At 38.0% G+C, this 21,783-nt stretch overlaps 1 protein-coding gene across 1 annotated transcript; it reads left to right on the top strand.

Annotated features, from left to right (window-relative positions):
• Positions 1-428: 428 nt before the first annotated feature.
• On the top strand, positions 429-2,121 carry srek1ip1 (SREK1-interacting protein 1). Its single transcript, XM_049725356.1, has 5 exons — positions 429-596; positions 758-805; positions 910-1,044; positions 1,388-1,460; positions 1,542-2,121. Exons 1-5 carry the CDS (start codon positions 584-586, stop codon positions 1,762-1,764), a joined length of 492 nt encoding a protein of 163 aa, XP_049581313.1. The 5' UTR covers positions 429-583; the 3' UTR covers positions 1,765-2,121.
• Positions 2,122-21,783: the final 19,662 nt, after the last annotated feature.

Genomic DNA, 21,783 nt, shown 5'->3' with positions numbered 1-21,783 from the left:
GCATGAAACAATAGTCGTAATGACATGAGTAACATCAGAAAGATAAGGAAGAATCACACTTCTGGTGCCAGGTTATAAGTCAAAGTCTGCTTTATTGTCAATTTCTTCACATGCCAAGACACACAAAGAAATCAAATGCAAAGAAAACAATATTTGCCAATCTGTCCCCTTAGTCTACTAATTGCAACTCAATTTACAAAATTGTATTCTAAAGCAAAACCAAACTTGATTAGAAAACGCTGGAAGTGCGTCATCCAGCGGTAGAAAAATAGTACTGGCCTTTTGGGTTTACAGTTTTTTTTTCTTGCACTTATTTCTTCAGGAGTTTATTTGTACGATCCAGGACATGACTGTACACTTAATATTTGTGAATAGGAATTAATAATTGATTCATCATCGCAACAACAAAAATGCTCTTTGTGCTTTTCCAGAAGAAAGCGAGGAAGTGAAACACGAAGGTGGGAACAATATATAATCCGGAACTACTTATTCAACCCGGTTCTATTTTGGGTGAGGACCCGGACCATTCGGATGGTCGTTCTCGCGCTTTAACGCTTTCATCTACTTCGTCAACACAACGACTATGGCCCTTCCTGGTACGTATTGGTTTAATAACTTTATGTTCCCAAGTACACATTTTGTTATTTTGGACTACGGACGTGGATTAGCCTTCCGGGAAGTTGCTACCTTTTACTAGCCCGCAGTACAGGTTTGTTTGCAACACACTAAACTCTACCTATCCTTTTCAATTGAACAGGCCCGAATAAGGACAATATCAGAGCCGGATGCAAGAAATGCGGATATCGTAAGTCGCAGGATGCCCTCCGTCTTATTTTCTTGCCATTCAGTTAGTGTGCATACCATGCTCATGCTTTTGCAATTGTTGTGCAATCTTTTTTTCTTTTATAGCGGGCCATTTGACCTTTGAGTGCAGAAACTTTGTGAGAGTTGACCCCCAGAAAGACATTGTTCTGGATGTAAGTAGCACCAGCACTGAGGAGAGTGAAGAAGAAGTTCTGAATCGATGTGGGCAAAGTCGTCGAGGTAAGACATCATATTCATCACACATCCAAACAGCAAACAAATCATGGCCTCTTAGGGGCAGCGTGATTTAGTGCAAGCATGGAGACACAAATGTAAATAGATTTTTAAGAGAGTTGAAGAATAAAATAATGATTTCATAACATAATCCACGTTTACCTTAAAGTATTTCCACACACACGGCATGGTTCCTACTCCATCTGCCCAGAAGTGTCTGGTTGGTGAAGTGGCATCAATGTCAGAAGATTTTTAAATGTCAGAAAAAATGAATGAGTAAAAAAGATCACAGTATTTGCATTCATGCTGGTATTGTGACTGGACTTATGACTGACTTTGCATGTTTCAGACACTTGTGATGATGACCACAAAAAAGAGAAGCATAAACTGAAAAAGAACAAAGAGAGAAAATCAAGAAGAAGGTATGTTATTTCTATAGAGTTGTCAATATTTGGACTTTGTGAAGGTCTGCGTTGTATCGAGTCCTCTTCTTTTCTTCTTAGATATTCTTCAACATCAAGTGATGAAGAAGCTACCAGAAAGAAAAAGAAACGTAGCAGGTCCCTCTCTGCGTCAGATGATGACGAGCGAAGGAAGAAAAAGAAACTGAAAAGCCACAAGAAAAAAAGTAAGAAGAACAAACGGGATCACGGAAAGCATAAGAAGAGACACAGAAAGAAGAAAGAGGAAAGCTCCACCAGTTCGAGTGGATCAGACAGTGATTGAACTGTGTCCAGGGGTCAATTTTTTTTTCCATTCCAATTTTTCTTGACACTCAAAAAATGACTTGGTAAAATAAACTGATGGTAGTAAGTGTTGAAGAGCTATACTGAAGAAGTAGCAGTTTTTCTTCAGGTTTATTCATGGGAACATTTGGAGTTATTTAGGGAGGTATGTAAAGCACAAGAGAATCTGCTGAAAAGTTGTATGCTTTAAGTACGTCAACTGTAAGTTTTTAACAAAACCAAAAAGAACAATTAAAAAAAAATGGTTATCTGATAGTAGTGATCATATGTAAAATTAGAAATTAATTGTTGACTATGCCATACCTCGATACCCAATAAAAGCAACATTTTTATCATACTTCTTTGTCAGCACAACCAGTTGATGAATACTTTAACTCAGATGGACCGTCTTTTGGATATTTATAATTACCATATTGTTTGAATCTGAATTAAATAGACAAACATTACTTTATTTGAAATCAGTGTATGTATCCCAAAGTGAAGTGGAACAGATAATTATTTTCCAGCAGATGGCAGCAACATGCAGCTTCGAGATCTCATTTGAATATTTTCTCCAGCTTATACAATTTACCAGATCAACACATTAATCAACAGGGTTTTCTCTATCAGTGTTGGCACTGGTACTATGCTACTCCCATTTTTTCAAAGGGGATTCCTGTAATATGCTTCTCAAGAATGTATATATCACTATACTCTTAAAAGGCACTTGGGTTTCCTCTCAACGGTTTCTAAGTACTATAGTCCGCCTAGTGGTCACAGTTGGAACATCACGAGACAATTTTCAGAACTTGGAATCCCATTTAATTTTCCAATGAAAATGCACTCACACATAAGAATGCAACTTTCTTGGGAGAGTATAGAAGTATTCAATACATCATCCGTTTGTTGTTAAAACCCACATTGAATGGTAATACTTGTAGGCCCACGTGCCCAACATAAATCTCAATGCAGTAGATGTTGCAAGGGGAGGATGATAAACACGCGCGGATTAGGTCCATACGGAGTACAAGCCAGTATGTACACTATGTGCAAGCAACACACACATGCACTAAGCCATAAAGTTTTGCTTTATGACGGTGATAACACATTTACACTCACCATCTATGAATCAAATTAAAGGGATGTTGAATAGACAATTTCCTGTGGCGATCTCCTGGCAAGGAATCCCAAAAGCTGAATTTTCATGTCCCCGACACTGTCAAAGCTTAACATTTGGGAAGAACCTGCAAAGGCTTTTCAAAAAAAAAAACATAAAAGCTTTGGCACTTAAAATTACATATTAAAAATAAAATGGTAACATCAACATGCACACTAAAAGTTTGTTGTTATGCTTCCACTATTTTGTACCAGATCATATAGCAACGGATCTCCCATGGGTATGTTGCCCACTAATGTGCTCCCAAGCAATTTGAATAAAATACAATCATATTGGAATTGGCACCTTATGTTAATGCCTTGACTATTCATTTGCATCCATTTGCAAAATAAAAGTCTCAGTTTGTCATGAATGCACTAAAGATGCTTGCATAGAGGCTCAATCGCTGCACTGCTGCTGTTAAAGTCTCTTCAAAGAGACTTTGAAAATCTCATTTTCATGCAAATGGCTCTATGGGGTCACATTTGCTCTCGTTTCCCTGTGCAGCCCCAAAAAGCTCAATAAAAGCCAATGGACTGAGGGGAACTAGTTGTTGTTGCACAAAACAGCATGTGTTTTGCTCAGTGTGGCTGCACATAGACACTTTTACTTTGCCTTCATTTCATGTTCCCCCACCATCTGGGCCATTATGAAGTTTTCTATACTTTAAAGAGTTTATTTCATGAATATTCGAAGCTGGTAAGTACTCGAAAAATTTGTAGTTATTTCCCTATTAAAATTGCCCACCTTGTCCCAACAATTAATGTTTTATTGTAAACCTTTAGCTCATTTGCCCTATTCACTATACATAAAAGCACAATATAAATATTTCTTGAAATTAAATAAGTCAATTATGTTGGGTGCACATAGATGTCCACAAAGACTATTGAAATATCGTTTCAGAGATGTCCTTACTTGAGGACAAGTGCTGGTTGCAGGCAATACATTTGCTACCAATTTAACTTCAACATCTTAGATTTCATTTTTCTCTTCCTATTCTGTAGCAAATAACCTCTAGGATAAATAGACTGTAGTCCATATGTCTCAAGTCATACAAAAAAAAAGAGGCTGTAATAAATACCACACAGCTTCACAGGAAGTGTGTTCGACATACTCCCAAAACCCACAAGGAAAGATAATAAAGGGTCAAACGGGGTGAGGATATTCTCTTGAAAACCTTCTGGGTTGTTTGAGTATAGCTAGAGCTGACCTAGTTCCTGCAGATTTTTCTTTCAGACTACAGCTTCTTTATATTGTTTGTACAATATGCAATTAAACAAAAAAACCCTGACTGGGCGGTGGACATTCGGGGCTTTACTCAGGGTCGCATTGGATCAAATTCTGTATGACCACTAAATCTAACCTGTGCTGACCATTACGATTTTTTTTCCCATCATGGCAAGTGTAGTGTAGTGGAGATGATGCAAACTTTGAGGACAAATAGGGTCATGTTCCCTTCTTGTGATTTATTTTTTTCTTGAACGCTCTTTTCCACTTCACACATGACTTTTCTTGTTCTTTTTTTTTTGTACGAACCATCAAATGGCACATGACAGTTTGAAGCTGGTTATTATCAGATCCATCAGTACTCAATACTTCCTGTAATAATATTGTTAGAACATATTACTCGTGTCTTATTTTAATAACCACAGCACAATTAGAGCACATTAGAATTATATTTATTTTTTTTTTTTTTCAGTGACAGGCAAACTCAGCATTTAACACCGCATCCTCTTTTCTTTTGCGACCACATATTTGTATACATGGAATGGATTTACAAGCATAAAGAACCAGTGTGTGTGTGTGGGGGGGGGGGGGGGGGGGGGGGGGCAAAGCCTATTAGGGAGTAGGAGTAATGCGTCGGTGTGCATTTAGTGCATTGTTGTACACCTAAAGATAAATTAGTCAATCACTCCCGCAAGCTTGGTTTTTAATTGTGAACTTCAATGCTGTTAATGTTCTGCCATTTAATGAAGAAATTCTAGGCGAGTCATTTTTTGTCTATGGAAAACAACAAAGAGTCGTTTTGGTTAGAACCTTGTTTCTCATACAGAAGGGAAATGTTTTATCTTCAGCTTCAGGGACTTCAACCACTATTTTAGAAAATATGTGACATGTTTTGTGAGGAACAGGAATGCCTCACATTTTATGTCTTGTTTTATGTCAAGCTCCGACAGTACTTTTAAAAAGGAACCTCCATTTTGTAGCACCAAAACAAACTAATAGACGTTGTACTTTTCATATACAGAAGAGAAAATAGTTCAATTGGCAAATCAATACAGAATCAAAATCAAAGAAAAATGACATTAAATAGACAATGTTAAAGTGTGATGAACATACACCACCAGAAGTGGAAATAGAACATTTTTCTTGCTCCTATTCTTTGCCAGAGAGAGCATCTATACTGCGTTTTACTGATAAATGTTAATTTACATCTTCAACGTCCTTTGATTTTGTACATGTACTAATATTAACAAAATAATCTCAAGTGAGAAGGATCTGTGTCAAAAAGCCAGTAAGGACTCTTTTTTCATGCACAACGCAAGTCTGGCAATATGTACACTCTCACTGTCCGCATAATTTCTTTTGGTATTTTCATTGATGCGTGCAATTGGAAATGGGAGTTTGCACCGTTGTGGGCGTGAACACAGCCAAGCAGATTCTTGACCAATTAGATTTCCCTTTACAATCAGAGCGTTAAACCTAGTGTTTTGATCTTTGTATGACCCAACATTTAAATGAAAGGCCGATGCATGGTTTTGACACCATTGGATGGTTCTCACCAGTCTTTTTGTGAGGGGTCAAAGTAAGAGTGTTGTCATTTTTCATTCATGACTTGAAACACGTTGTAAAAATTGGTAAGGAGCATAACCACAGAGGCAGAGGTAACCAGAGATGTTTTCTCAGTCATTCCCTCTTGGCTTTGGCTAAAACCACGCCTGCAGCACATGGGAAAGGTGAGAGTGAGGAAGACTGAGACAAAGAGTGCATGAAACACTGGCAAAGAATGAAAGAAAGAAAGAGAGAGAGCAAATATAGCATGAGGGTTGATAAAGTGAATGAGACTGATGGGAGGATGAAAGTGACAGATTATTTTTCTGCGGGAACCTCAAATTCCAGGTTCAAAGTCAACGGAAAGTAAAAACAATTATTTGAGCCACTCCAAAACACCAAAATGCCAATGCTTAGGACTTTATTTGAATATTAAATCCTGTTTTTTTATTCTCACTAGGCTGGATCAGATAAATTCTGAAATACAGTATAGCATACTGTATATTCATTCTCAATAATTATTAAAATGTTGATTTCTGTTGAATTGTACAGTAAAAACAATAAATCCATATTGACCCTGATAACAATAAAAGCATATTCTGATCATACATGTTGCATCCAAGTATAAAAAAGAAACTACAATCCCTGTATAGTGAAAATCAAAATGTGCCAGATTTAAATACATTATCAATATGCCAACTCGATAAAATGAAACAAAACATTTTTCCAACTTCTATCATGTCCATGAATTGACATTATTGAGTCTTCTTTCGTTTTTTTTTACGGTGGGGGGGGCAACAGCTTCAAAAGGGATTACCGCCTTTTACAATTATAAAACATAAAAACAATCAAATAGTCTTCTCTAACTGTACCTACAAGTTACAATATGTCAGGTGAGGCATGATCTGTTTATGTCATAATCGTTGTATATTCTTCTCTGTCCTTTCAAATAATCTTGCTCCCGCTTGCTTTTGAAGAACAAAAAAAAAGCCATGTAACAAAAAATAATTACAAGTATTAAACATAATTCAAGAGTTTGGAGGGTTGATTTTCTTCAGTTTGAAGATAGCTCCAACCTGACTTTCCAGTAGATTTATAGGAAATTATTTTTCCCTTAATTGAGTCCTGTTGATTAGTGTAATCTGCTGAGTATACTTAAATGCTGTCTTTTTCTGATTGGTTGCTTTTTTTCATGATGACCCAACTGTTTCTATTAGGTTTATACATGTGTGGTGGGTACATAAAACATCATAGCAAGCCAGGGTGGTCTCGTTGCTGAAAGGGCTAGTGTTGAAGAGCTCTGATTGATCTGTGCTGGAGATTGATGGTGGCCCGGGTCATGCGGTTCCATGTGCAGGTTGAGAGTGATTATATCAGTAGGAGATTTGAGTTATGCCCTCGTTCCAAATACAAACTGCTTTTCTCACCCTGGGAAAGCGATTCTTGCCAACTTTGCGTTTGTGATTCGTTTTGACTGTTACATCATGCAAGTTCTTTGTTTTGAAAACTGACTAAGCTTCTCATGGATTCTGGGTTTGATTCTGTACATTAACTCTGGATTTTACAATTTTAACTGAGCTACATTCATTCAACTTCACATAAGCCAGGATTCAAATTCATAAATGTGGGGAGATGAGGAGTTGTATGTGGCAGCTATGGGGTTGTTTAAAAAGTCTTAAAACAAAATATCGACTAAATGCTTTCACAGAATTGAAAAACATTTTTTTTTTTAGAGACGAGCAAAATATGATGATTCTCTAAATACAATTGCCCATGAAGTCATACAAATTGGTATTTATTAGTACACATAATTCCAGAACTCAACCAGCCTTCAGTTTTTATTTATTGCATGTGACTGTCTGCATGAAGGATACAAATATTTTGAAAGAGGGGAAAAGGAATTAGGAGCACTATAAAAATGGGGCTAGATAATTGAATCCTCAAAAACTGGTCCACATTATGACACACTGGTACTAACATTATGAGCAATGCAACTATGAGAAGAATGGAAAGTGCATCAGAAAGTCATGAGCTGTGTTTAATGTTAATGCAAGCCATCTTGCCTTCTGTAATCCTTTAAAGGTTAAAAAGTGAAATTCTACTTTGATAAAAGTTTTTAGGAAGTTGACACTAAAACAACAATGGGCATTTTTATTTTATTTTCAATTTGAACAAATCAGAAGTTGGCCAGCATTCAGGAGCAGATATAATGTTCAAAGGATTGTCCGTTGTCATTTATCATGTGTGATCTAATTTTGACACAATCAGCTCGGGCTTATTTTTATGGCTCTTTTGCCCTCTGAAGCACATTGATAGATAACTCCATTTATATCTTGTTCAGGGTCACACAATAAGCAAATTATGTTATGGGGTGAGGGTTGTTCTAAATACATTTGTATTGTCTATTCATCTTTTGCGCCATCAGTATTTTGAAAAGCAGTAATTGGAGACTTGACCTTGAGTTTTTTCCCATATCTCCGTCTACCAAAATTCGATCTAGAATGTCTTAGATTAATGATGTCACTATTTTGACTACAGGCAACAGTTTGATCTAAAGGGGCCAGCGCCAAGTTGTACATGAAAAGAGTTTTAAGCACTAAGTGGGCTATTCAAATCAAAAGATTAAGCCTATTACTCTGGGAACACCCGTTTGAGACATTAAAGTAGATTTCAAAGAAGTTGGATGAGGCAATTGTTTCTTAATGTCGAATCATGTTGAGAGCCAGAATAAGTTCTTGACTAATGTCTATGTCTGTCCACTAGGGGCAAAATGTTCAATGATAAGATGCAAAGAGCAGAGGTGAGCTAAAGTCAGATAAAGAAGATCTTAGACGACGTGCTTTATTTGTAGCTATCACTTCCCACAGGAGCTACCTTTACACAAATAATTCGTCATTCATCTTTCAGTTTATTATCCATAGGTTAACATGGTATTTGAATTCACTTGGGGACTGAAATCTCTACCACTCCCATCATTGACTCAGACTGCAGAAACAGGAAATTCGTCTGAACATCTGACCAACTAAACTAACTGATATTATTTGGGAGGTGCCCTTTCAAAACAGACAACTAAGCCTTGAGTCAATTGTGACTCACTATTTTGTAATATGTCTTAGATGGACCTCAGAGTTCACTTAACATACACATTCAAGGGATGTGTATAAAGTTCAAACATGACCTCATTTGTAATCTGATATAGATTTAAAAATTTAAGAAAAATGTGAAGGAGGAAAGCAAACATTTATATTTTATATCGTAATAAACTGATGCCAATAAATGACCACTTTGACTTCTTGGATCGGCAATTAGTTTTATTGGAAAATAACTACCACTAATAAATATGAGTGTGTGAGAAATTAACTTTTGCATAAGACTCAGGTGCTGAAGAACAGCTCCCTTCCTGTTCACATGACACCATGAGAAAACTATTTGTTCTCGCATGTAACTAATGTTAAGCTACTGAATGAGCATCATTTTGTTTTATACATTTAAAGTCAGAATAATAACCGTCAACAATTGTATGTTGACATATAATATAATGACTATAAACAATAAAAAAAAAAAATGTAAATGGAAGGGACACTTCGAGTTTGGTCTTGAGTATTAAATTCCGAAAACTCTGAATCTGGGCTAGGGTCCAAAGTTACAAATCCTCACCATTACAAAAAAAAAAAAAAAAAAACTCTACATCTGTGTGTTTTTCCCAAGCTAATTGAACATGTTCCTGAACAGAAAAACATACTTACATCTCCTGTCCGTTCATTTTTGGTTGTCAAGCAATATTGTTTTTTATTTGGACCAACAACCCACCTACCTCCAAATAAGATGATGTAATATGGCTGGAAAATCATGACACAGGCAAGTCAAATGCTAATTAAATTTGCAATTAACACATCACAGTGACAGGTGGAAGTTCCTGCCTCAATGCCGATGGTATCTAACTTGGGGTACGTTGGTCACAGGGATTTCCACCCTATGGAAATGACAGAGATGCCCTTGTGTAATCAGTGGATGCAGTTATACAGGATCACCCTCACACGGTCCAGTTGTAGTGATGCATTAGCCCTGTCGTACCTCAGAAACGATTGTCTATGTCAAAACGCAATCCTTCCTTTAGCACTCTAAAATTAACATCTCACTCATGGCTGGACATAAATCCCCATATGGGTTGAGAATGAGAAGACAAATGACTCTTCAATATGTCTGTACAGGACCATTGTGCCCATGTCTGAGGATATACATATTATGGGGCCATTAGCTACTCAACCTCTACAGGAACTCCAATAAAGCACAGTGAACGTATGACTAAGCAAATAATGATCTGATATAAAACCAGAGGAAAAGGGAATTGTACATTTTAAAATTGGCTCTGTGTTGTTGACTGGGAAGCCTCAGTGACCCGTTTGAAACGTGGCAGGGGCAAGAGGCACTTTATGAAATGACAGATGACATGTCATCTGTTCTACTTCCTATATAATGGGAAAGCCCTTCTCACGGCCTTCCTGAGGAGTCCCTCTTATTGTTTTCCAGCACAACACATCAAGAATTTTGATGATTTCAATTGCACAATGCTGTCTTAAACTTTAGTTTGGGCAAGGGATGGGTTATATTTTAATGTCCCTGCCTGTTTTTGTTTCCTCTCTGTTCATGCAAGAGTGGATCGCAGTAACAGGCTCAACAATCTGCACTCCTGGAACATCCGTGACAGACGTCCATGGGGGACACAGTTGAATTCCCATTTAATTGCTCAAAGTAAGGTAGTGTTCATTAGCTTTATAGATAGAATTGCCTGCTTTGCCAAGGCATGGAGTTTGAATTTGGTGGGCCAAAAATCTGGTCTCAGTGTTGCTGGGTGCTTTATTTGCATATGAAACTGCCGGGATGAAAATTAGAATAAGAAAAATAGATTGTGCCATGTGGGTTTGGAGTTTGACCTCAATTTGGGAGTTTGGCAAAGTGGATGGAGCAACTTATTTCGAAGTTGGGCTGCTGTTTTGAAAGAAGGCAGATGAAGTTGCTCGAGCATCTACAGATACCTTGTGGACATTAGGAGCAGATCTAAGACCTGAGATCAGTGGACGGACGGACGGACAGACGGACGGACGGACGGACGGACGGACGGACGGAGCCTTGGACTGTTGTGATCGATCTTCCTTGGCAATACTAGCTTCAGACAGATGCACAATTCCACAAGTGCTGTTTTTATAATGGGAAGGAGAGCGTTCTCATAGTTTCCCACTCTGTAAATGTGTCATTGGAAATTGGAATTCAGTGACCTAGTTGACCAATTGAATGATTATTGTTGCAGTATCTTAAAATGCACTCAACAAATGTTCCACTATCCAAGGTAGACTAGTGAAAACATCAACTTAAATATAGTAGACTACATATATTCCACCTGTCATCGCCAATTTATGTTGATTACCTTCAAAATAGATAAGTGAAATAAAATACAGGCCACATTCTATTTCAGAATGAGTTCCTTTTTTGTAACCCCCCCCATTCAGAGGGTTAACTTCAACCACAACGTTAATGTATTTAACAGTTCAGTACTAATTCAACACACATGCAAAGTTGAAAAGGTCAAAATATTAATATTGGATTGCATCATATATAGCATATTAAAACTGCAGTTACATGTTTACATTAGTTTTGACGTGCTTATGGTGCATGCAAAGCTTATAATAGTTCATTTATATTTTGGAGGGCAGCTTCAGTATGTTCCTTGAATCAGTAGCTTATTAGATGACAGCGCCACTTCCCGGTGGCTCAGGTTGCCAGGGAAATTAGCATCCCCCTCGTAAAGCCTTTTAGTGTGAATATGCCCCCGAGATGATGTCATCGGAATGGGACATTCACGCACACACACTAAATAAGTCCACATGACTTTTATGTCAATTAAAGGTTGAAAAGATTGATGGATGTGAGACAAGAACAATTTGAAAACACAAAGGTTTTCAAATGGCAACGCATGACACATGACTGAGAAACTAGTCTCAGTAAATGATCAGAGTCTATCAAATACATCCAAACTTGCATCCGATTGTGTTACCACCTTTCATCACCAGCGATCTTCCTTTACTAGAGACTAGTAAGAACTGAACGGTGGTTGTTAAAGTGTGTGAATCACCCACCTATATAAACAGACACATCCTCTTCAGTGATTCAAACAAATACGAGGAAGTGAGAGATCAAAGTGTTGGTGTTTCTTACCACATGTGCAGACAAGTATTTACTGTAACACCTTTCTGCAAGAGTAACTTACAGTAAATGGTGAAACAGCATGAAGTCTGTTTTGCTTCCCATTTACATAAGCTCAAATTGTCAATTTACAGCACATTATTTTACTTATCCTCACCATCTATAAATTAAGGTAACATAGGTGAGTGGTTATTTGAGTTAGTGGATGATTTCATTGCTAAGCTCTCAATCTATCAATTAGTCATCAGTCTTCATCATCTTATATGATGCTGAGAAGGTGTGCAAGGAGGGTTAACATTAGGCAATTGGTGTCATACTTGAAGACATTTTAGCAGGGTTGAATAGCACTTCATCAGTCGTGTACTTTGCTGTCAACTATTTGTCAGTAAAGTGTTGTAATATCTTACAAAAGCAGTAAAGGTATGACAGCAGTATATTACATAAGGTGTGTTTTAGTTCTATCTTGATGTACTTTTCACACCACTACAGACTTACCTCATGGAAGAATAAAAAAATGTTGCCTCTTCTTTTTGATTAGTAGTTTTTGCATAATTAAGTCACCATTATTCACATCACTCAAATAAAGCAAAGAACAACTGATACTATTACAAAGCCTACATTTGTATGACTTTGGATACGAGTACCCATATATATATATATATATATTCCTTGCACGCATCCTATCACAAAAAGGTATAGCTGTCCGGATTTGCCTGGGACCACTGGGGTGCCGGGTGCAAAACAAGGCAGGCCATTAAAAATGAATGCCAAAAAAGGAGGGAAAAAAGGGAAACTGTAACAAATGGGGGAAAATAGCCATTGACATATTGCACTGCTCGAAGAGAAAGTATCATTGTTTGGATCTTTTTTTGTTAGCAACAGGAGGGGGAGGCTTCCAGCAAGGTCTAAGAAATATCATGTGATTCACTTAAACCACTGAAAGAGCAAATCGAGGGCCAAAACTTGGCCTGGACAGCTCTAGGGGACTTTGAAGTCAAATAAAGCTACCTCATCGATCACAGATTCAAAGGCCCCTTTTTTCCCTCCTCTTGTCTTGCACTTTCGCTTTTCACTCTCGGGAGCCTTTTGTTTGTGATAATGCTGTTATAAAACCGCTTCACTTCCTCCAGAAAATAAAAATAAAAAGACAATCCAATTTCAATATAAAGACATTTGTGACTATCTTCTTAAAACCATGCAGAATAACCTAACACAGCTGACCACCTGCATTAATGTCAACTGTATGAAACACTCTCAAGTAGGTTATAGCTAACATTGCATCACAATTTCCAAAGTAAGTCTTTACACTAATGGTTTTGAATCTGTTTTGAAGAAGAGGAAAAGATAGAACTTGGATTTAAATAGTCACAAAACGGAACACCGGTCAAATTAATGTAAAATTAATGTTTTGATTAGGTAATATGGTGTTGACATTAATGGCTCAAAATTGTGTGAATAGCTCTTTGAAGGGGATGGCAAGATGGTGGCTGATTCTAGATTGCATGATGTCAGAATAACTTTACAAAACTGCACGCTCATCTACCAGTGGAACCTTTTCCAAGGCAACTTAAAAATGTCATCAAAAACCTGGGGTCTCTCTGACGAAGGTCGGATAATTGAGGTGCCAATGCTGAGCTTGCCAACCTGGTATCCATTCCAAGAACTTTAAAAAAGTGTATGATGACTCTGATGTTTAAAATATTTGCAGACAGTGAGGGAAAGAAAATACAGGTTGATTTGAAGGTGAAGTACAAAATAGTTGTAAAATTAGTTGATACATTTGAAAGTCTGCATCAACAATACAAGAGGTGAAATGAACATTGCATGCAGTGTCAGACAGATGAACTGGTTTTAGTTATGAGCTCTATTTTGGTGCTCAGCGGAAGTCTAGCGCAAAGTGGCAGATCCTTCGTACTTTTGGGATTTATACTTACTATTAGTTTTAAGGTGACCTTAAAAACGGGTGTCTGCGCCGTTGTGAGAGTCAAGTCAGTCGACTTCCAGTCCTTCCTGGGCAATAGCAACGGGTCCTCGCATTCCCTTTGAATGCAGCGCAGGAAAGGTGCGCTGTCTACATGGCCCAATCATAAAAGTACTCACTGAAGCCGAGCAAAGTACGCTTATAAGGAACGGCAAGAAAATCTCCACTTGGAAATGATGTAAAGTTGACTGCTGTGAAGTGGGCACTTCGAGACCACCTTCGTTTGACTAACCCTGACCCACCAACTGATAGCTAGGGGGGTTACTTTTCAAAAATTGATCAAAAACAATAATAGTGCATTTATCAATTAATTTCTACAATGATTACATTACCACAGACATGTGTATGTAGCACATGCAGTGAATATATCAAACTGAAACACAAATGCAACATGTACCTGAAAGAACGAAAGATAAAAAAAAAAAAAAAAAAAATTATAAAGTCAACATAAGAAAGGCTCAATGCGAATTTTTATCATTGCAGGTCATGGAGTTAAAAAATGACTAAAGAAAAGGAAAAGGTGGAGGATAGACGAGGATATACTTTTAAGCGATGATCTCATACGTTCCAAAGTCCCTCTTTGGGAACACTCTCACCGAGCTGGTCCCAAACATTGAACCATTTTTAGAAAGTCATTAGTGGCACCTGAAATATGAAATAAGCCAATCGGATGCAGTTATTTTATAACAATTTGCGGTTGCTACATGGAAGTATGCCTTCAGGAAGCACTCCTCACCCCTCTTCTTAGTAACCTTGCGAAGGAGAGCACACTGTTAATTGCTTGTGTCATGTTTTGGTAAACCCAAACCACTAATTGTTCTTGTGCCTTCTGTCTTGCGTTTTCCAGCTGTCCCCTCCGCTGTACTCCCCCTCCCCCATGTCTTGCTCTGTTCTCGTCCATGCTCCTTCAGTCTTTGAGTGATCCCCCAACCTCCCCCATTTCCGCCCGGTGCAAAGTTGTGGATGGGAGAGCTCAGCCAAGGGTCACTGGTGTACTCTTGCTAGCTCCATCCCTGCGCACCTCTTTTATTTGCTTCATCTCTTGCCACAAATGCCCTCAAAGACCGTTTTCACTCTCAGTCACCCCAAAGTCAGTGAGGACACAAGCTGACGTGTGAAACGGCACTCGGGAAGAAAACTAGAATATTGTTCAATGTCTTTTGTGATACAAGCATTCAAACTTTTGAAAAGAAACTGACTTGAAAGGGGTTCGGGGGCAACTGAGTCCTCTATATCAGTGCCAAAATATTGGTGTGACTATTTTTGACTTGTAGGGTGTTGTAACTTGTTCTTAATGGTTATCAGTAGAAATTTGAATGAAAAGTAAATTGTAAAAAAAAATAACAAAAGATGACGTTTTGGTTAAAATACTGCAAACAGTCTGTATTGACAGAAAATTTGTATAATGCCGAATTTGCATGTGACTCAACAATAGTAATTAAATACATAACTACAGTATATAGTATTAAAATTATTGTGTGATTAAGAATTTTAAAGATATATCTAAAAATGAACACAGGGTTACATAAAAAAAAAATTTCATTAATTCCTGAAATGTCAATGGCCAACAAAACTTGTGAACGTGTTTACCTACACTTATTTTTCTAATACTCACAATTTACTTTGCGCCAAAAGAGTTGTCTTGACGTTCATGCTTCTGGAATATTATACACAATGCATGTAGCAACTTCGGGAAATTGTTTTTTTTTTTTTTTGAAAGTCGGAGTCCTCAATTACATACATAGCTGATGCTTCATGACAACATCATCATCTGTGATTTGCATAGACTACTGTTCATATTTACATTTTTAACCATTTATAATGGCTCTGGGAAACTACTCCAAATAATAATCTGACCAATAAACTCCCTGGTATAAATGACACGTGACACAAAAGATGACTAGATTAGGAGCTAAACAAATGTTGCATTTTTTCTTCTGTAGCTTACACCAGGTTGTCCCCATAACTTATCTTCAATGGATCTTAGTGTGTGTGTGCATGCATGTGTGTGTGTGTGTGTGTGTGTGTGTGTGTGTGTATGTATATATATGTGTGTGAGTGTGTGTAGAGGGGTAATGAGAGCAATAATGGCTTACATCTGTTGAGCCCAGACTTCAAAACCCGCAATATCATCTGCTAATGTGAGCAACTGAATTTATACAGAAGCAAGTTAAGGCATAACATCTCAAGTGTTGTAGTTATTTCATATATTTATTTATCAGTTACCAGCGGCTTGACAGAAATTGGCAAACTACAGTGAATGCGGCCAAATTCTGTGGGGTCACATTCTCCTCGACATGATTTCATACTAACTGGCAGTAAAGATAATGTCTGTAATTGTTTCTTTAACACAACAACTGCAAGTTTAATGTGCTTGATAAGATGGGGGTACGTGCCTTATCCCCCATCTCGTCTGGCTGAATTGGAGTTCTTGAAAACATGTTGGATGAGGAGTGTGAACATGAACACACGTAGCTCAACATCAATATGCAGAGTGGCTATTTGAAATGAAAATGTGGTGGGGCTCTAAATACTTAAGTCGCATAGCAGGAAAACCACAATACTCTCACTGCTTAGTAGGTTTTGCAAAAAAACATAACTGTAATGATAAACATTAAATTGGAACATCTAAATCACACCAAACCAAAAGCATCTTCTATCACAGGCTCCTTTTGCACCTGACAATTAGATGATAGAAAGTAGATGAGGCCTTAACAGGAGGTTCCTCAAATAATTCCAGATTTTTAAGCAAGCCATTCGACTGAGATATCAATGTGCTTAGCTTGGAGCATCATCATCAAGTCGTGGGAGTAAATGGGCGTTTCTGTCGGTACTCTGCACCTCTTTGCCTTCCAGAAAAAAAACATCACACCATCCAAAAGCCATTAAACCAAACCGGTCAGTTGCAAATGTTAACCACTTAAGGAAATTGTTCCAAGTTACATTCAACACGCCATAAAACTCGGTGGTTGTCTGTTATATCTTAAGATATTTGGAGGTGTTCATGAACATGCAGGCACAAATTTCAGTGCCTTGTATAGATCACAAAATTGCACATACTATACAAATGCGTTCACCAATGAATGAAAAACTAGCTTTCTCACATGAACTGTCCCTGTCATTGTCTTTGTTTCTCACAATTATGTTTCTGCTGCAACATTACTTTGGCGTTACTGCAAAATGTTTGTCAACAGTTTTGTATTATGCTGGGTTTTATTCAAAAGTGCAAAAAAAAAAAATCCTCATTGTCTCACATTTAAATGTTTCTATTCTTTTCCTTGGAAATAAAGCAGCTGGGTGGTCAGAGTAGATTGTGGCTGTGAGACAACAATGACTCGAAACGCACATTGACCCTTATCATACAAAAACACACATAAGCCTTACTTTCACAGCAGCAGCGGCACTTTCAGACGTCACTGTGACGGCATCCCACTGTCCTGTATGTCATTGAAAGGCATTGTGAGCATGATGTATGACATCTGAGGGCAACAATCAATCAATTGGACCATCCCAAATGTACAAATCAGTTTTTTTCCCCTCTCACAGTTGCAATGTTTTAAAAATGTATTGTGTGATTTATTGACAATAAATGACACTGTCAGAAATTAATTTAACAAATACGTTCATCATAGTGTTTGCAACAGTCAAGATCTGCATTGCATCAGATTTTGACTCTCTCTTACATACCTGAACAAGATAACCAGCTATTTAAAAAAAAAAAACATTAAATTATTCAGAAAGTTTTTTTCATCATTTTTCAACTGTTCAAACAAACCTGTGAATGTGTTTTGGATATCCCTTTCAGAGTAAGGAACAATATTAACATAAGTTGGTTGTTGCCATGAGGAATCAGACTGGAAAGAAAAGCAATTATTTATATTATTATAAAGTTAGATGGTGATAGGATCAACCTGGAACAGATTATTCAAATCGTACACGGTCTTTTGTTGATCCAGATTGTTCTACTCTTGCATTTAGTTAAACTACATGTAGGCCTGTTTTACTATCCATCCATTTTCTTTACTGCTTGTCCCTACAGGTGGTCGGGGGCGTGCTGGAGCCTATCCCAGCAGTCATCGGGTGGGCAGTAGGTGGGGGACACCCTGAACCGGTTGCCAGCCAATCACAGGGCACACAGAAACAAACAACCATCCGCACTCGCAGTCACATTTGGGCAATTTGGAGAATCGACCTACCAAGCATGTTTTTGGGATATGGTATGTAACCGGAGTGCCCGGAGAAAACCCACACGGGCACAGGAAGAACATGCAAACTCCACACAGGGAGGACCGGCGACGAAATCAAACCCGCATACCGTGCCACCTCCTGTTTTACTATTGTGTCACATTCATATTTGTCATTGAGGGCCTGTGACGCCCTTTGGGCCTCGTTTGTGATTAAAGGCTAAATATGTCTTGACCTCTGGGCCATGGGGGAGCTGACGTTGGGTGACAAGCAGGATATACGCAGAACTGATTGCCAGTGACATGCAAGCAAAAATAGAAATGTAAAGGAGCTGTGAGGAAGATTTGCTCTACTGTGCTGCTAACGATTATTTTATTTTTTATTTTTTTACAGAGCGACATCCTAATCCCACAGTATATTTCCCTTAACACCATTTGAGACCCCCCCCCCCTCCTCCTCCTCAACAACAACCTCCAAATATTTTGTGCATGCTTATGGTGTCTACCATCACTGCCAAAGTGTGAGTTAGCAAGCTCTCATACTCCTGACTCACCACACGCTCCAACACTGACTGCCCTTGCAACCATTTACCTCAGTCTCTAGGGAGGATCTCTGGACAGCAATGCCTTGGATTTATACGGGAGAGCTTGACTATTATTCATCCTTGCTCATTCCGGATGAGCAGCCTTTTAAAGGTTAATTGCACTGGCTAATTGCTCTACCTCCCTTTTGCTAATGAGGGTGCCTTCCTTGATGATGTCACCAAAACGCCTCTCGGACAACTTTGGTGCATGGTTTTTCACTTCAGAAGGGCACAGCAATGTCTAATCTGTAAAAAATCTTTAAAAATACAAAAAAGGCTTACAAGAATTTTAGCATGGTGGATAACTGGTTAGCACATCAGGCTCACAAAGGTTGAGGGTTGAAATCCAGGTTCTTGCCTTCCTGAGTGGCGTTTGCATGTTTTTCCTCCCACATTCCCAAAAATCCTATTTTACATAATTCTGGACAGCATTGTTTCTGTTTTATGCAAATTTGCCAAAGTTGAATGTGTAGAAGACAACACGTGCGCTCAGCAAATCTTATTTTAGGCCTAAACATGGAGAGGGAGAAAAAAAAAAAAAAAAAAAAAATCGCTGCTTGTGCTTCAATTGAAATAAGTACTCGCAAGACCTTTACGATGGTCATAAAGAGGAAGGAATACTGATGAGCTTCGACGCACGAGGGCTTCATTTTTGCTCTTTCGTGATGTCAGTGAGTTCGTCAATGACCACATGGTCACTCAAAGAGTCCAACATTTTATATTCTGAAAATAAAACACTGTAAAATTAATATTAATGAATTGATGCCGTTTTTAATTTTTAGACTGTGGTCACACAGGTTTGGTTGAGTTTGAGTTGGGCAAAGGTAAACTCTGCCATTCCAATCAAAAACACAGAGTAGATGTTGAAAGGGATGATGTGCACATCTGTACAGATCACACTCAGAGTTTACTGTTCATTAAATATTTGTGTTGAAGAACAAAATTTAAGTTTGACATCTGAGATCAGCAGGAATATACAACATGGCTGACTAAATCACAGAGACAATAGTCAATGGCCAAGTCATGCGTCACAGTGGTTAGTTCATTGAATCAAAGTGCCTGTTTCTTGTTACTGACAACTTTACTGACCATTTCATTTAATTATCATGTTCACCTCAATCATCATCATCTATTCATAGCAATAGCTACGAAAAGCTCAAAAAACACATTTCAGACTTTGGACTTGAATAATTCTGTCTCGGGCACAGGATAATTTTTACAGTATTTCCAGTGTAAATATTTCTGCGGGTTTTCGACAATGGTTTGCTCATTTCTCAGATGGGATAAAATGTGTCTTCCAGCATCCCTGTACTAGATTGCTTTTATTGGTTATAGAAAACCAAGCCGAGTGACGTCAATGTTAAATTGTTCTACCTGTGTATGTATTTAATTTGACCTTGCCTCTTCTCATCAGTGTACATCAGGAGACCACATTTGTGCTCAATAGCCACATTTAATTTTTAACAGACAGATAGGCCAGATTATCCTTTGATGAGGTAAAAAAAAAGGTAAAGTTTAGATGTAAATTCTATATTATAATAAAAGAATAACTACTTGTTATGTTTTTATAAATAGTCTCATCATCATCAATGTTTGGCCGGTAAGTCAAGCAGTCACCATAATGCTATTCTTCAAAAGCTCCATTTGCCCTTCCCATTATCTATAGGTTTCTACTTTAATATTTTAATCCATCCTGTCATCTTCTGGGTGATTTGGAGCCTGTCCTATAGCTGAATTTAGGAAAGACGTGGATTAAAATCTGTACTTGCTGGAACATTTTCAATTTGCATGGAGGAAGTTAGTCTGGACTCTTGGTGTTATGGCGCTCAGGTCAAAAGCCAATAAAAATATAATAAAATCACCAATTGATTTGAATACATTCTGAGGAGTCGCTTTGATTTAGTATTTGAAAACAAACTCCGCTATGCATGCCATTATTTAAATCAAGAAGCGCTCACCTACAGAATATTGGAACGTTTTTTCGACATGAAAAAAAAAAAAAAACGTGTCCTGACATAAAAATATTTCTTCCTGGCATTCGTTTTGCATCTCAGACACAAGTTTATGAATGTTTTATTAAACTATTACCTATGTTCAAAATACACAATGCTAAGCATTACATACATCGTCTGCAGTAAAAAAAAAAAAAAACTTTACAGCTCAGCAGGTGCACTTGAGCTGAAGTCACATCATTTTACACATTTGCATTTACTGATGCAGATGACATGAAATGCAGAGACTAAATGTGACAGTGGTAATATTATTGTACAAGCAGTCTTGATGTTTTACCAGTGGACCCACCCTGTTACAGCAACATGATCAAACAGAAGAATGACATGTTTCAAAACATTGTTACGCACCGGCCTGCCGCTGTTTCAAAGCTCTCCCAGATTAGATTGAGCAGGTAACTCCATGGAAACACATGATTAGGTTTAGGATCTGCGAGGTTAGGAAAAGGTAACAGTGCAACTGAAACCCAGATGTGACCAAATGTTAAGACCTGTGAGGTTTTTCCCAAGAACTGCACTGAGGCAACAGGATGGGAATGGCAAAGATGGCCTATTATTGCTATAAATCCCCCCAAACACTGCGTAGGAAATGATTTATGTGCATAAATCTGCAGAGTGGGGAAAGGTGGCAGATCAAATGACTGTTTCTGTAGTTGTGCATTGGGGATCTCGGGTGGTGCGTAACAGATCCTACTGTACACACTGACGGTTTTGCATGCGTTGGCAGAGACAGAGACTCTCATATCATCAGATCATTTGTCCTGCATATACAATGATTGGTGAAAAAGAGCACGTTTGCATAAAAGGGTACAATTTGTTGATGTAACCTTTCATGTCTCTTCCAATATCGTATCACATATTAGGCAGGTGTGTCAGACAGAGAAGCTCGGGGCAGTTATGCAATGTGTTAACCTATTTTGTATCCTGAAGATTCCCACTGACTAAAACAAGCTTCAAAAATATGCACACTTCATAAATTACATGATTTGTGACAATGCAAGGACAGTGCAAACGGTTGAAATAACACCTGAACAACAGAAAATGCAGCTATGTATACATCATATTCATTTCATTAGCTTTAATGTCCTAAATGACATGATTTGTGGCAATGCACGGACAGTCCGAATGGTTGA

This window comes from Syngnathus scovelli, chromosome 10 (assembly GCF_024217435.2).
Source record: "Syngnathus scovelli strain Florida chromosome 10, RoL_Ssco_1.2, whole genome shotgun sequence".
NCBI lineage: Eukaryota > Metazoa > Chordata > Actinopteri > Syngnathiformes > Syngnathidae > Syngnathus > Syngnathus scovelli.
This window is presented reverse-complemented; position numbering and strand designations above follow the sequence as displayed.

Excerpts from the sequence above, each read along its gene's own strand:
- srek1ip1 (XM_049725356.1), top strand. Across the intron at positions 806-909 it reads ATGCAAGAAATGCGGATATC|CGGGCCATTTGACCTTTGAG; the intron begins GTAAGTCGCAGG and ends TTTCTTTTATAG. Across the intron at positions 1,461-1,541 it reads GAGAGAAAATCAAGAAGAAG|ATATTCTTCAACATCAAGTG; the intron begins GTATGTTATTTC and ends TTTTCTTCTTAG.